Source organism: Oncorhynchus gorbuscha, linkage group LG11 (assembly GCF_021184085.1).
Source record: "Oncorhynchus gorbuscha isolate QuinsamMale2020 ecotype Even-year linkage group LG11, OgorEven_v1.0, whole genome shotgun sequence".
In the NCBI taxonomy this organism is placed as follows: Eukaryota; Metazoa; Chordata; class Actinopteri; order Salmoniformes; family Salmonidae; genus Oncorhynchus; species Oncorhynchus gorbuscha.
The window spans coordinates 84,129,511-84,145,003 of NC_060183.1; the positions used below are offsets into that span (position 1 = coordinate 84,129,511).

Here is a 15,493-nt window from a genome sequence, read left to right on the forward strand (position 1 = left end):
GGTATATAGTGACTGGTGGTATATGGTGACTGGTGGTACATAGTGACTGGTGGTATATAGTGACTGGTGGTATATAGTGACTGGTGGTACATAGTGACTGGTGGTATATAGTGACTGGTGGTATATAGTGGCTGGTGGTATATAGTGACTGATGGTATATAGTGACTGGGGGTACATAGTAACTGGTGGTACACAGTGACTGGTGGTACATAGTGACTGATGGTACATAGTGATTGGTGGGACATATCGACTGGTGGTATATAGTGACTGGTGGTACATAGTGACTGGTGGTACATAGAGACTGGTGGTACATAGTGACTGATGGTACATAGTGACTGGTGTTACATAGTGACTGGGGGGTATACAGTGACTGGTGGTACATAGTGACTGGGGGTATACAGTGACTGGTGGTACATAGTGACTGGTGGTATATAGTGACTGGGGGTATACAGTGACTGGTGGTACATAGTGACTGGTGGTATATAGTGACTGGGGGTATACAGTGACTGGTGGTACATAGTGATTGGTGGTATACAGTGACTGGTGGTACATAGTGACTGGTGGTATATAGTGACTGGGGGTATACAGTGACTGGTGGTACATAGTGACTGGTGGTATATAGTGACTGGGGGTATACAGTGACTGGTGGTACATAGTGATTGGTGGTATACAGTGACTGGTGGTACATAGTGACTGGTGGTATATAGTGACTGGGGGTATACAGTGACTGGTGGTACATAGTGACTGGTGGTATATAGTGACTGGGGGTATACAGTGACTGGTGGTACATAGTGATTGGTGGTACATAGTGACTGGTGGTATATAGTGACTGGGGGTATACAGTGACTGGTGGTACATAGTGATTGGTGGTATACAGTGACTGGTGGTACATAGTGACTGGTGGTATATAGTGACTGGGGGTATACAGTGACTGGTGGTACATAGTGACTGGTGGTATATAGTGACTGGGGGTATACAGTGACTGGTGGTACATAGTGATTGGTGGTACATAGTGACTGGTGGTACATAGTGACTGGTGGTATACAGTGACTGGTGGTATACAGTGACTGGTGGTACATAGTGACTGGTGGTACATAGTGACTGGTGGTATATAGTGACTGGGGGTATACAGTGACTGGTGGTACATAGTGATTGGTGGTACATAGTGACTGGTGGTACATAGTGATTGGTGGTACATAGTGACTGGTGGTACATAGTGACTGGTGGTACATAGTGACTGGTGGTACATAGTGATTGGTGGTACATAGTGACTGGTGGTACATAGTGATTGGTGGTAATCATGTCTTTACTGACAATTTGAATGCACAAAAATCCAGTGATGAGATCCCGAGGCCCATTTTGTGTAAGGTATCTGTGGCCAACAGATGCATATCTGTATTCCCAGTCATTTGAATTGACTGAATTCCTCATGAACTGTAACTCGGTAAAAAAATCTTTGAAAATATTGCATGTTGTGTTTATACTTTTGTTCAGTGTAGATTGTGTTGAATGATTTGGTGATTTGCTATCAGACCTCAGGTTAAGACCCAGATGCAGACAGTTCAAAGTAACAAATGTTTATTTACAAAACCGCCAGAACTAGAAACAATGAACTAACATGAAGCAGGGGTAGAGGGGGAAAAAACAGCTGGTAAGACCTGACAAGACAAGACAAACTGGCAACAGACAAACAGAGAACACAGGTATAAATACACCGGGGATAATGGGGAAGATTAGAGACACCTGGAGGGGGGTGGAGACAAGCACAACGACAGGTGAACCAGATCAGGGTGTGACACTTGCACTATAAACATGACTTTCCAAATTGGTCTGGCAAATCTGGCCACATTAAGATTGTATTATTTTACTGTACAGTAATGTACAGATTAATGTACATTTGCTCATTTGCAAGCAAAGCATTGTGTAGGCCTATCTTCTCCTGTCTGCTTGTCCAGACTCCCTGGGTGACGATCTCTTTCCTATCTTCTCCTGTCTGCTTGTCCAGACTCCCTGGGTGACGATCTCTTTCCTATCTTCTCCTGTCTGCTTGTCCAGTCTCCCTGGGTGACGATCTCTTTCCTATCTTCTCCTGTCTGCTTGTCCAGACTCCCTGGGTGGCAATCTCTTTTTGGTGATCAGTTGAATCTCTTGCTTCATCTCTCCTGTCAGCTGCATATGGATCTCCGTCCTGTCTCTAACCTCACCACCACATAGCTGTATGGATTATATCTCTAACCTTAACTACTCCCCACGACAGGCCCACACAGATCCTAAATCCCAGACACACGTAGAGAGGAGATGAGAAGAGATGGTGAAGATAGGGTTTCACCCTAGGAAAAAGAATACCCTTATCACAAGTTAAAATGTTAGATACTGCATGTCCTCCTGAATCTCATCTGAGCTTTCTCTCTTTCACTCTCTCTCTCTGTTAGTCTCTCTCTCTATATATATATCTCCCTTTTTTACACACACACACACATACACACACTTCACACACACACTTCACACACTTCACACACATCACATTTTTTCTGAAATGAATAGGACTGGAGATTGGAGGAGACACTGAATGTCTGGAGGGATCGTAAATATCCCATTGCAAATATGCGACAACAAAGTGGATAGGGTTTTGACCAGTTTATCTCCAACAGATTTATGTAACGTTTGATAAATGATCTGAAGCCATGTCTGTTTAGCTGTTGTTTGAATGATGGACCAATGATTCATCCGAAGCAGATGTGTCTGAAGAATGATTCCTGTGATTCTCCTGTAAGGCTTCACAAGGATCATACATTTCCCGTACGTGGTTTTCGCCAGTGGAGGAGCTAACGAACAGGGCCGGATGACTGCATTTGGGGGCATGAAGCACAGAGAAAATGTTGCCGTTTTTAAAATCTAATTTCCTGAAATTCGACACTTTTTTTTTGCCATGGGGCAGGGATAGTTTGTTTTTCTGATTTATAGCTCATCGCTTTTGTTAATATTTTTCCATGATGCTAAGAGAAAATGTTGCTCTTTTAATTTTAATAAATTTACTCAAATTCTACACATTTTGCTATAATCCCCCCTCTCCCTCCCAAGCAACAACCCTGACCCCTGACTACAATCCCCTGTTTGGTCATAATGTAGCATTTTCCAGGCATTGGAAGCTGGTGTCAGCAGTTCAGATGTTAACTCCAAAGGCATTTGGATGATCAATTAACATTATTCTCTCCATCACCACAGTCGATCGAAATCCTCTACCGACCAGACGGGTCATTCTCCGGGTCAGAACCTGGATGAGTCCCCTTACCTGGAGCCTTTCCTCCACGAATTCCACGATGAGGAGCAACAGCACCCTCTGCAGGACAACCCACTACCCGACATACCTCGTCACTCCCCCAGTCTGGAGCTGATGGACACGACGGACCGCAAGCTGAAGAAGAAACGACGTAACAAACAGAGGAAACATCAGAGAAACAGACAGTTTAATGACCTCTGGGTTCGCATCGAAGAGAGGTGAGATGGTTGTGTTACTGATCTAGTTTAATGACCTCTGGGTTCGCATCGAGGAGAGGTGAGATGGTTGTGTTACTGATCTAGTTTAATGACCTCTGGGTTCGCATCGAGGAGAGGTGAGATGGTTGTGTTACTGATCTAGTTTAATGACCTCTGGGTTCGCATCGAGGAGAGGTGAGATGGTTGTGTTACTGATCTAGTTTAATGACCTCTGGGTTCGCATCGAGGAGAGGTGAGATGGTTGTGTTACTGATCTAGTTTAATGACCTCTGGGTTCGCATCGAGGAGAGGTGAGATGGTTGTGTTACTGATCTAGTTTAATGACCTCTGGGTTCGCATCGAAGAGAGGTGAGATGGTTGTGTTACTGATCTAGTTTAATGACCTCTGGGTTCGCATCGAAGAGAGGTGAGATGGTTGTGTTACTGATCTAGTTTAATGACCTCTGGGTTCGCATCGAGGAGAGGTGAGATGGTTGTGTTACTGATCTAGTTTAATGACCTCTGGGTTCGCATCGAAGAGAGGTGAGATGGTTGTGTTACTGATCTAGTTTAATGACCTCTGGGTTCGCATCGAAGAGAGGTGAGATGGTTGTGTTACTGATCTAGTTTAATGACCTCTGGGTTCGCATCGAAGAGAGGTGAGATGGTTGTGTTACTGATCTAGTTTAATGACTTCTGGGTTCGCATCGAAGAGAGGTGAGATGGTTGTGTTACTGATCTAGTTTAATGACCTCTGGGTTCGCATCGAGGAGAGGTGAGATGGTTGTGTTACTGATCTAGTTTAATGACCTCTGGGTTCGCATCGAAGAGAGGTGAGATGGTTGTGTTACTGATCTAGTTTAATGATCTCTGGGTTCGCATCGAAGAGAGGTGAGATGGTTGTGTTACTGATCTAGTTTAATGACCTCTGGGTTCGCATCGAAGAGAGGTGAGATGGTTGTGTTACTGATCTAGTTTAATGATCTCTGGGTTCGCATCGAAGAGAGGTGAGATGGTTGTGTTACTGATCTAGTTTAATGACCTCTGGGTTCGCATCGAGGAGAGGTGAGATGGTTGTGTTACTGATCTAGTTTAATGACCTCTGGGTTCGCATCGAAGAGAGGTGAGATGGTTGTGTTACTGATCTAGTTTAATGACCTCTGGGTTCGCATCGAGGAGAGGTGAGATGGTTGTGTTACTGATCTAGTTTAATGACCTCTGGGTTCGCATCGAAGAGAGGTGAGATGGTTGTGTTACTGATCTAGTTTAATGACCTCTGGGTTCGCATCGAAGAGAGGTGAGATGGTTGTGTTACTGATCTAGTTTAATGACCTCTGGGTTCGCATCGAGGAGAGGTGAGATGGTTGTGTTACTGATCTAGTTTAATGACCTCTGGGTTCGCATCGAAGAGAGGTGAGATGGTTGTGTTACTGATCTAGTTAAATGACCTCTGGGTTCGCATCGAGGAGAGGTGAGATGGTTGTGTTACTGATCTAGTTCAATGACCTCTGGGTTCGCATCGAGGAGAGGTGAGATGGTTGTGTTACTGATCTAGTTTAATGACCTCTGGGTTCGCATCGAGGAGAGGTGAGATGGTTGTGTTACTGATCTAGTTTAATGACCTCTGGGTTCGCATCGAGGAGAGGTGAGATGGTTGTGTTACTGATCTAGTTAAATGACCTCTGGGTTCGCATCGAAGAGAGGTGAGATGGTTGTGTTACTGATCTAGTTTAATGATCTCTGGGTTCGCATCGAAGAGAGGTGAGATGGTTGTGTTACTGATCTAGTTTAATGACCTCTGGGTTCGCATCGAAGAGAGGTGAGATGGTTGTGTTACTGATCTAGTTTAATGATCTCTGGGTTCGCATCGAAGAGAGGTGAGATGGTTGTGTTACTGATCTAGTTTAATGACCTCTGGGTTCGCATCGAAGAGAGGTGAGATGGTTGTGTTACTGATCTAGTTTAATGACCTCTGGGTTCGCATCGAGGAGAGGTGAGAGAGGAGCCGTTGTTGTGTATCACTGTGTACTGTTGATAGTTCTTCCAGAACAATGTGTACCGGTCCTGTGTGACTCGGTTGATAACAGTGTGACGTTATGTACCCAAAGTTGTGGGTTCAATTCCCACAGACAACATGTACACATGTTAAATGTATGTACTCACTTTACTGTGGGAGGCAGTAGGCCTAGTGGTTAGAGTGTAGAGGTGGCAGGGTAGCCTAGTGGTTAGAGTGTAGAGGTGGCAGGGTAGCCTAGTGGTTAGAGTGTAGAGGTGGAGGAGGCAGTAGGCCTAGTGGTTAGAGTGTAGAGGTGGCAGGGTAGTCTAGTGGTTAGAGTGTAGAGGTGGCAGGGTAGCCTAGTGGTTAGAGTGTAGAGGTGGCAGGTAGCCTAGTGGTTAGAGTGTAGAGGTGGAGGTGGCAGTAGGCCTAGTGGTTAGAGTGTAGAGGAGGCAGGTAGCCTAGTGGTTAGAGTGTAGAGGTGGCAGGTAGCCTAGTGGTTAGAGTGTAGAGGTGGCAGGTAGCCTAGTGGTTAGAGTGTAGAGGTGGCAGGTAGCCCAGTGGTTAGAGTGTAGAGGAGGCAGGTAGCCTAGTGGTTAGAGTGTAGAGGAGGCAGGTAGCCTAGTGGTTAGAGTGTAGAGGTGGCAGGTAGCCTAGTGGTTAGAGTGTAGAGGTGGCAGGTAGCCTAGTGGTTAGAGTGTAGAGGTGGCAGGTAGCCTAGTGGTTAGAGTGTAGAGGTGGCAGGTAGCCTAGTGGTTAGAGTATAGAGGTGGCAGGTAGCCTAGTGGTTAGAGTGTAGAGGTGGCAGGTAGCCTAGTGGTTAGAGTGTAGAGGTGGCAGGTAGCCTAGTGGTTAGAGTGTAGAGGAGGCAGGTAGCCTAGTGGTTAGAGTGTAGAGGAGGCAGGTAGCCTAGTGGTTAGAGTGTAGAGGTGGCAGGTAGCCTAGTGGTTAGAGTGTAGAGGTGGCAGGTAGCCTAGTGGTTAGAGTGTAGAGGTGGCAGGTAGCCTAGTGGTTAGAGTGTAGAGGTGGCAGGGTAGCCTAGTGGTTAGAGTGTAGAGGTGGCAGGTAGCCTAGTGGTTAGAGTGTAGAGGTGGCAGGTAGCCTAGTGGTTAGAGTGTAGAGGTGGCAGGTATCCTAGTGGTTAGAGTGTAGAGGAGGCAGGTAGCCTAGTGGTTAGAGTGTAGAGGAGGCAGGTAGCCTAGTGGTTAGAGTGTAGAGGAGGCAGGTAGCCTAGTGGTTAGAGTGTAGAGGTGGCAGGTAGCCTAGTGGTTAGAGTGTAGAGGAGGCAGGTAGCCTAGTGGTTAGAGTGTAGAGGGGGCAGGTAGCCTAGTGGTTAGAGTGTAGAGGAGGCAGGTAGCCTAGTGGTTAGAGTGTAGAGGAGGCAGGTAGCCTAGTGGTTAGAGTGTAGAGGAGGCAGGTAGCCTAGTGGTTAGAGTGTAGAGGAGGCAGGTAGCCTAGTGGTTAGAGTGTAGAGGAGGCAGGTAGCCTAGTGGTTAGAGTGTAGAGGTGGCAGGTAGCCTAGTGGTTAGAGTGTAGAGGAGGCAGGTAGCCTAGTGGTTAGAGTGTAGAGGAGGCAGGTAGCCTAGTGGTTAGAGTGTAGAGGAGGCAGGTAGCCTAGTGGTTAGAGTGTAGAGGAGGCAGGTAGCCTAGTGGTTAGAGTGTAGAGGAGGCAGGTAGCCTAGTGGTTAGAGTGTAGAGGAGGCAGGTAGCCTAGTGGTTAGAGTGTAGAGGTGGCAGGTAGCCTAGTGGTTAGAGTGTAGAGGAGGCAGGTAGCCTAGTGGTTAGAGTGTAGAGGAGGCAGGTAGCCTAGTGGTTAGAGTGTAGAGGTGGCAGGTAGCCTAGTGGTTAGAGTGTAGAGGAGGCAGGTAGCCTAGTGGTTAGAGTGTAGAGGAGGCAGGTAGCCTAGTGGTTAGAGTGTAGAGGTGGCAGGTAGCCTAGTGGTTAGAGTGTAGAGGAGGCAGGTAGCCTAGTGGTTAGAGTGTAGAGGTGGCAGGTAGCCTAGTGGTTAGAGTGTAGAGGTGGCAGGTAGCCTAGTGGTTAAAGTGTAGAGGTGGCAGGTAGCCTAGTGGTTAGAGTGTAGAGGAGGCAGGTATCCTAGTGGTTAGAGTGTAGAGGAGGCAGGTAGCCTAGTGGTTAGAGTGTAGAGGAGGCAGGTATCCTAGTGGTTAGAGTGTAGAGGAGGCAGGTAGCCTAGTGGTTAGAGTGTAGAGGAGGCAGGTAGCCTAGTGGTTAGAGTGTAGAGAAGGCAGGTAGCCTAGTGGTTAGAGTGTAGAGGAGGCAGGTAGCCTAGTGGTTAGAGTGTAGAGGTGGCAGGTAGCCTAGTGGTTAGAGTGTAGAGGTGGCAGGTAGCCTAGTGGTTAGAGTGTAGAGGTGGCAGGTAGCCTAGTGGTTAGAGTGTAGAGGTGGCAGGTAGCCTAGTGGTTAGAGTATAGAGGTGGCAGGTAGCCTAGTGGTTAGAGTGTAGAGGTGGCAGGTAGCCTAGTGGTTAGAGTATAGAGGTGGCAGGTAGCCTAGTGGTTAGAGTGTAGAGGTGGCAGGTAGCCTAGTGGTTAGAGTGTAGAGGTGGCAGGTAGCCTAGTGGTTAGAGTGTAGAGGAGGCAGGTAGCCTAGTGGTTAGAGTGTAGAGGAGGCAGGTAGCCTAGTGGTTAGAGTGTAGAGGTGGCAGGTAGCCTAGTGGTTAGAGTGTAGAGGTGGCAGGTAGCCTAGTGGTTAGAGTGTAGAGGTGGCAGGTAGCCTAGTGGTTAGAGTGTAGAGGTGGCAGGGTAGCCTAGTGGTTAGAGTGTAGAGGTGGCAGGTAGCCTAGTGGTTAGAGTGTAGAGGTGGCAGGTAGCCTAGTGGTTAGAGTGTAGAGGTGGCAGGTATCCTAGTGGTTAGAGTGTAGAGGAGGCAGGTAGCCTAGTGGTTAGAGTGTAGAGGAGGCAGGTAGCCTAGTGGTTAGAGTGTAGAGGAGGCAGGTAGCCTAGTGGTTAGAGTGTAGAGGTGGCAGGTAGCCTAGTGGTTAGAGTGTAGAGGAGGCAGGTAGCCTAGTGGTTAGAGTGTAGAGGGGGCAGGTAGCCTAGTGGTTAGAGTGTAGAGGAGGCAGGTAGCCTAGTGGTTAGAGTGTAGAGGAGGCAGGTAGCCTAGTGGTTAGAGTGTAGAGGAGGCAGGTAGCCTAGTGGTTAGAGTGTAGAGGAGGCAGGTAGCCTAGTGGTTAGAGTGTAGAGGAGGCAGGTAGCCTAGTGGTTAGAGTGTAGAGGTGGCAGGTAGCCTAGTGGTTAGAGTGTAGAGGAGGCAGGTAGCCTAGTGGTTAGAGTGTAGGGATGGCAGGTAGCCTAGTGGTTAGAGTGTAGAGGTGGCAGGTAGCCTAGTGGTTAAAGTGTAGAGGTGGCAGGTAGCCTAGTGGTTAGAGTGTAGAGGAGGCAGGTATCCTAGTGGTTAGAGTGTAGAGGAGGCAGGTAGCCTAGTGGTTAGAGTGTAGAGGAGGCAGGTATCCTAGTGGTTAGAGTGTAGAGGAGGCAGGTAGCCTAGTGGTTAGAGTGTAGAGGAGGCAGGTATCCTAGTGGTTAGAGTGTAGAGGAGGCAGGTAGCCTAGTGGTTACAGTGTAGAGGAGGCAGGTAGCCTAGTGGTTAGAGTGTAGAGGTGGCAGGTAGCCTAGTGGTTAGAGTGTAGAGGAGGCAGGTATCCTAGTGGTTAGAGTGTAGAGGAGGCAGGTAGCCTAGTGGTTAGAGTGTAGAGGAGGCAGGTAGCCTAGTGGTTAGAGTGTAGAGGTGGCAGGTAGCCTAGTGGTTAGAGTGTAGAGGACGCAGGTAGCCTAGTGGTTAGAGTGTAGAGGAGGCAGGTAGCCTAGTGGTTAGAGTGTAGAGGAGGCAGGTAGCCTAGTGGTTAGAGTGTAGAGGTGGCAGGTAGCCTAGTGGTTAGAGTGTAGAGGTGGCAGGTAGCCTAGTGGTTAGAGTGTAGAGGAGGCAGGTAGCCTAGTGGGTAGAGTGTAGAGGTGGCAGGTAGCCTAGTGGTTAGAGTGTAGAGGAGGCAGGTAGCCTAGTGGTTAGAGTGTAGAGGTGGCAGGTAGCCTAGTGGTTAGAGTGTAGAGGTGGCAGGTAGCCTAGTGGTTAGAGTGTAGAGGTGGCAGGTAGCCTAGTGGTTAGAGTGTAGAGGTGGCAGGTAGCCTAGTGGTTAGAGTGTAGAGGAGGCAGGTATCCTAGTGGTTAGAGTGTAGAGGAGGCAGGTAGCCTAGTGGTTAGAGTGTGGAGGGGCAGGTAGCCTAGTGGTTAGAGTGTAGAGGAGGCAGGTAGCCTAGTGGTTAGAGTGTAGAGGAGGCAGGTAGCCTAGTGGTTAGAGTGTAGAGGAGGCAGGTAGCCTAGTGGTTAGAGTGTAGAGGAGGCAGGTAGCCTAGTGGTTAGAGTGTAGAGGAGGCAGGTAGCCTAGTGGTTAGAGTGTAGAGGTGGCAGGTAGCCTAGTGGTTAGAGTGTGGAGGGGCAGGTAGCCTAGTGGTTAGAGTGTAGAGGAGGCAGGTAGCCTAGTGGTTAGAGTGTAGAGGAGGCAGGTAGCCTAGTGGTTAGAGTGTAGAGGAGGCAGGTAGCCTAGTGGTTAGAGTGTAGAGGAGGCAGGTAGCCTAGTGGTTAGAGTGTAGAGGAGGCAGGTAGCCTAGTGGTTAGAGTGTAGAGGTGGCAGGTAGACTAGTGGTTAGAGTGTAGAGGTGGCAGGTAGCCTAGTGGTTAGAGTGTAGAGGAGGCAGTTAGCCTAGTGGTTAGAGTGTAGAGGAGGCAGGTAGCCTAGTGGTTAGAGTGTAGAGGTGGCAGGTAGCCTAGTGGTTAGAGTGTAGAGGAGGCAGGTATCCTAGTGGTTAGAGTGTAGAGGAGGCAGGTAGCCTAGTGGTTAGAGTGTAGAGGAGGCAGGTAGCCTAGTGGTTAGAGTGTAGAGGAGGCAGGTAGCCTAGTGGTTAGAGTGTAGAGGAGGCAGGTAGCCTAGTGGTTAGAGTGTAGAGGAGGCAGGTAGCCTAGTGGTTAGAGTGTAGAGGTGGCAGGTAGCCTAGTGGTTAGAGTGTAGAGGTGGCAGGTAGCCTAGTGGTTAGAGTGTAGAGGTGGCAGGTATCCTAGTGGTTAGAGTGTAGAGGTGGCAGGTATCCTAGTGGTTAGAGTGTAGAGGTGGCAGGTAGCCTAGTGGTTAGAGTGTAGAGGTGGCAGGTAGCCTAGTGGTTAGAGTGTAGAGGAGGCAGGTAGCCTAGTGGTTAGAGTGTAGAGGTGGCAGGTAGCCTAGTGGTTAGAGTGTAGAGGAGGCAGGTAGCCTAGTGGTTAGAGTGTAGAGGAGGCAGGTAGCCTAGTGGTTAGAGTGTAGAGGTGGCAGGTAGCCTAGTGGTTAGAGTGTAGAGGTGGCAGGTATACCTGGTAACTCTAATCAACCTATCCTTGGGTTGGCAGGTAGCCTAGTGGTTAGAGTGTAGAGGAGGCAGGTAGCCTAGTGGTTAGAGTGTAGAGGAGGCAGGTAGCCTAGTGGTTAGAGTGTAGAGGAGGCAGGTAGCCTAGTGGTTAGAGTGTAGAGGTGGCAGGTAGCCTAGTGGTTAGAGTGTAGAGGAGGCAGGTAGCCTAGTGGTTAGAGTGTAGAGGTGGCAGGTAGCCTAGTGGTTAGAGTGTAGAGGTGGCAGGTAGCCTAGTGGTTAAAGTGTAGAGGTGGCAGGTAGCCTAGTGGTTAGAGTGTAGAGGAGGCAGGTATCCTAGTGGTTAGAGTGTAGAGGAGGCAGGTAGCCTAGTGGTTAGAGTGTAGAGGAGGCAGGTATCCTAGTGGTTAGAGTGTAGAGGAGGCAGGTAGCCTAGTGGTTAGAGTGTAGAGGAGGCAGGTAGCCTAGTGGTTAGAGTGTAGAGAAGGCAGGTAGCCTAGTGGTTACAGTGTAGAGGAGGCAGGTAGCCTAGTGGTTAGAGTGTAGAGGTGGCAGGTAGCCTAGTGGTTAGAGTGTAGAGGAGGCAGGTATCCTAGTGGTTAGAGTGTAGAGGAGGCAGGTAGCCTAGTGGTTAGAGTGTAGAGGAGGCAGGTAGCCTAGTGGTTAGAGTGTAGAGGAGGCAGGTAGCCTAGTGGTTAGAGTGTAGAGGACGCAGGTAGCCTAGTGGTTAGAGTGTAGAGGAGGCAGGTAGCCTAGTGGTTAGAGTGTAGAGGAGGCAGGTAGCCTAGTGGTTAGAGTGTAGAGGTGGCAGGTAGCCTAGTGGTTAGAGTGTAGAGGTGGCAGGTAGCCTAGTGGTTAGAGTGTAGAGGTGGCAGGTAGCCTAGTGGTTAGAGTGTAGAGGAGGCAGGTAGCCTAGTGGTTAGAGTGTAGAGGTGGCAGGTAGCCTAGTGGTTAGAGTGTAGAGGTGGCAGGTAGCCTAGTGGTTAGAGTGTAGAGGAGGCAGGTAGCCTAGTGGGTAGAGTGTAGAGGTGGCAGGTAGCCTAGTGGTTAGAGTGTAGAGGAGGCAGGTAGCCTAGTGGTTAGAGTGTAGAGGTGGCAGGTAGCCTAGTGGTTAGAGTGTAGAGGTGGCAGGTAGCCTAGTGGTTAGAGTGTAGAGGAGGCAGGTAGCCTAGTGGTTAGAGTGTAGAGGTGGCAGGTAGCCTAGTGGTTAGAGTGTAGAGGAGGCAGGTATCCTAGTGGTTAGAGTGTAGAGGAGGCAGGTAGCCTAGTGGTTAGAGTGTGGAGGGGGCAGGTAGCCTAGTGGTTAGAGTGTAGAGGAGGCAGGTAGCCTAGTGGTTAGAGTGTAGAGGAGGCAGGTAGCCTAGTGGTTAGAGTGTAGAGGAGGCAGGTAGCCTAGTGGTTAGAGTGTAGAGGAGGCAGGTAGCCTAGTGGTTAGAGTGTAGAGGAGGCAGGTAGCCTAGTGGTTAGAGTGTAGAGGTGGCAGGTAGCCTAGTGGTTAGAGTGTGGAGGGGCAGGTAGCCTAGTGGTTAGAGTGTAGAGGAGGCAGGTAGCCTAGTGGTTAGAGTGTAGAGGAGGCAGGTAGCCTAGTGGTTAGAGTGTAGAGGAGGCAGGTAGCCTAGTGGTTAGAGTGTAGAGGAGGCAGGTAGCCTAGTGGTTAGAGTGTAGAGGAGGCAGGTAGCCTAGTGGTTAGAGTGTAGAGGTGGCAGGTAGACTAGTGGTTAGAGTGTAGAGGTGGCAGGTAGCCTAGTGGTTAGAGTGTAGAGGAGGCAGTTAGCCTAGTGGTTAGAGTGTAGAGGAGGCAGGTAGCCTAGTGGTTAGAGTGTAGAGGTGGCAGGTAGCCTAGTGGTTAGAGTGTAGAGGAGGCAGGTATCCTAGTGGTTAGAGTGTAGAGGAGGCAGGTAGCCTAGTGGTTAGAGTGTAGAGGAGGCAGGTAGCCTAGTGGTTAGAGTGTAGAGGAGGCAGGTAGCCTAGTGGTTAGAGTGTAGAGGAGGCAGGTAGCCTAGTGGTTAGAGTGTAGAGGAGGCAGGTAGCCTAGTGGTTAGAGTGTAGAGGTGGCAGGTAGCCTAGTGGTTAGAGTGTAGAGGTGGCAGGTAGCCTAGTGGTTAGAGTGTAGAGGTGGCAGGTATCCTAGTGGTTAGAGTGTAGAGGTGGCAGGTATCCTAGTGGTTAGAGTGTAGAGGTGGCAGGTAGCCTAGTGGTTAGAGTGTAGAGGTGGCAGGTAGCCTAGTGGTTAGAGTGTAGAGGAGGCAGGTAGCCTAGTGGTTAGAGTGTAGAGGTGGCAGGTAGCCTAGTGGTTAGAGTGTAGAGGAGGCAGGTAGCCTAGTGGTTAGAGTGTAGAGGACGCAGGTAGCCTAGTGGTTAGAGTGTAGAGGAGGCAGGTAGCCTAGTGGTTAGAGTGTAGAGGACGCAGGTAGCCTAGTGGTTAGAGTGTAGAGGAGGCAGGTAGCCTAGTGGTTAGAGTGTAGAGGAGGCAGGTAGCCTAGTGGTTAGAGTGTAGAGGTGGCAGGTAGCCTAGTGGTTAGAGTGTAGAGGTGGCAGGTAGCCTAGTGGTTAGAGTGTAGAGGAGGCAGGTAGCCTAGTGGGTAGAGTGTAGAGGTGGCAGGTAGCCTAGTGGTTAGAGTGTAGAGGAGGCAGGTAGCCTAGTGGTTAGAGTGTAGAGGTGGCAGGTAGCCTAGTGGTTAGAGTGTAGAGGTGGCAGGTAGCCTAGTGGTTAGAGTGTAGAGGTGGCAGGTAGCCTAGTGGTTAGAGTGTAGAGGTGGCAGGTAGCCTAGTGGTTAGAGTGTAGAGGAGGCAGGTATCCTAGTGGTTAGAGTGTAGAGGAGGCAGGTAGCCTAGTGGTTAGAGTGTGGAGGGGGCAGGTAGCCTAGTGGTTAGAGTGTAGAGGAGGCAGGTAGCCTAGTGGTTAGAGTGTAGAGGAGGCAGGTAGCCTAGTGGTTAGAGTGTAGAGGAGGCAGGTAGCCTAGTGGTTAGAGTGTAGAGGAGGCAGGTAGCCTAGTGGTTAGAGTGTAGAGGAGGCAGGTAGCCTAGTGGTTAGAGTGTAGAGGTGGCAGGTAGCCTAGTGGTTAGAGTGTGGAGGGGCAGGTAGCCTAGTGGTTAGAGTGTAGAGGAGGCAGGTAGCCTAGTGGTTAGAGTGTAGAGGAGGCAGGTAGCCTAGTGGTTAGAGTGTAGAGGAGGCAGGTAGCCTAGTGGTTAGAGTGTAGAGGAGGCAGGTAGCCTAGTGGTTAGAGTGTAGAGGAGGCAGGTAGCCTAGTGGTTAGAGTGTAGAGGTGGCAGGTAGACTAGTGGTTAGAGTGTAGAGGTGGCAGGTAGCCTAGTGGTTAGAGTGTAGAGGAGGCAGTTAGCCTAGTGGTTAGAGTGTAGAGGAGGCAGGTAGCCTAGTGGTTAGAGTGTAGAGGTGGCAGGTAGCCTAGTGGTTAGAGTGTAGAGGAGGCAGGTATCCTAGTGGTTAGAGTGTAGAGGAGGCAGGTAGCCTAGTGGTTAGAGTGTAGAGGAGGCAGGTAGCCTAGTGGTTAGAGTGTAGAGGAGGCAGGTAGCCTAGTGGTTAGAGTGTAGAGGAGGCAGGTAGCCTAGTGGTTAGAGTGTAGAGGAGGCAGGTAGCCTAGTGGTTAGAGTGTAGAGGTGGCAGGTAGCCTAGTGGTTAGAGTGTAGAGGTGGCAGGTAGCCTAGTGGTTAGAGTGTAGAGGTGGCAGGTATCCTAGTGGTTAGAGTGTAGAGGTGGCAGGTATCCTAGTGGTTAGAGTGTAGAGGTGGCAGGTAGCCTAGTGGTTAGAGTGTAGAGGTGGCAGGTAGCCTAGTGGTTAGAGTGTAGAGGAGGCAGGTAGCCTAGTGGTTAGAGTGTAGAGGTGGCAGGTAGCCTAGTGGTTAGAGTGTAGAGGAGGCAGGTAGCCTAGTGGTTAGAGTGTAGAGGAGGCAGGTAGCCTAGTGGTTAGAGTGTAGAGGTGGCAGGTAGCCTAGTGGTTAGAGTGTAGAGGTGGCAGGTATACCTGGTAACTCTAATCAACCTATCCTTGGGTTGGCAGGTAGCCTAGTGGTTAGAGTGTAGAGGAGGCAGGTAGCCTAGTGGTTAGAGTGTAGAGGAGGCAGGTAGCCTAGTGGTTAGAGTGTAGAGGAGGCAGGTAGCCTAGTGGTTAGAGTGTAGAGGTGGCAGGTAGCCTAGTGGTTAGAGTGTAGAGGAGGCAGGTAGCCTAGTGGTTAGAGTGTAGAGGTGGCAGGTAGCCTAGTGGTTAGAGTGTAGAGGTGGCAGGTAGCCTAGTGGTTAAAGTGTAGAGGTGGCAGGTAGCCTAGTGGTTAGAGTGTAGAGGAGGCAGGTATCCTAGTGGTTAGAGTGTAGAGGAGGCAGGTAGCCTAGTGGTTAGAGTGTAGAGGAGGCAGGTATCCTAGTGGTTAGAGTGTAGAGGAGGCAGGTAGCCTAGTGGTTAGAGTGTAGAGGAGGCAGGTAGCCTAGTGGTTAGAGTGTAGAGAAGGCAGGTAGCCTAGTGGTTACAGTGTAGAGGAGGCAGGTAGCCTAGTGGTTAGAGTGTAGAGGTGGCAGGTAGCCTAGTGGTTAGAGTGTAGAGGAGGCAGGTATCCTAGTGGTTAGAGTGTAGAGGAGGCAGGTAGCCTAGTGGTTAGAGTGTAGAGGAGGCAGGTAGCCTAGTGGTTAGAGTGTAGAGGAGGCAGGTAGCCTAGT

The 15,493-nt window shown here is 49.8% G+C and overlaps 1 protein-coding gene across 1 annotated transcript in view; it reads left to right on the forward strand.

Moving 5' to 3' along the window:
• Positions 1–15,493, forward strand: part of LOC123989562 (metalloprotease TIKI1-like) — a 168,359-nt gene that overhangs the window by 137,936 nt on the left and 14,930 nt on the right. The window contains exon 6 of the mRNA XM_046290676.1: positions 3,226–3,498. Coding sequence (XP_046146632.1) covers positions 3,226–3,498 — 273 coding nt within the window. The remainder of the gene's footprint in view (positions 1–3,225; positions 3,499–15,493) is intronic.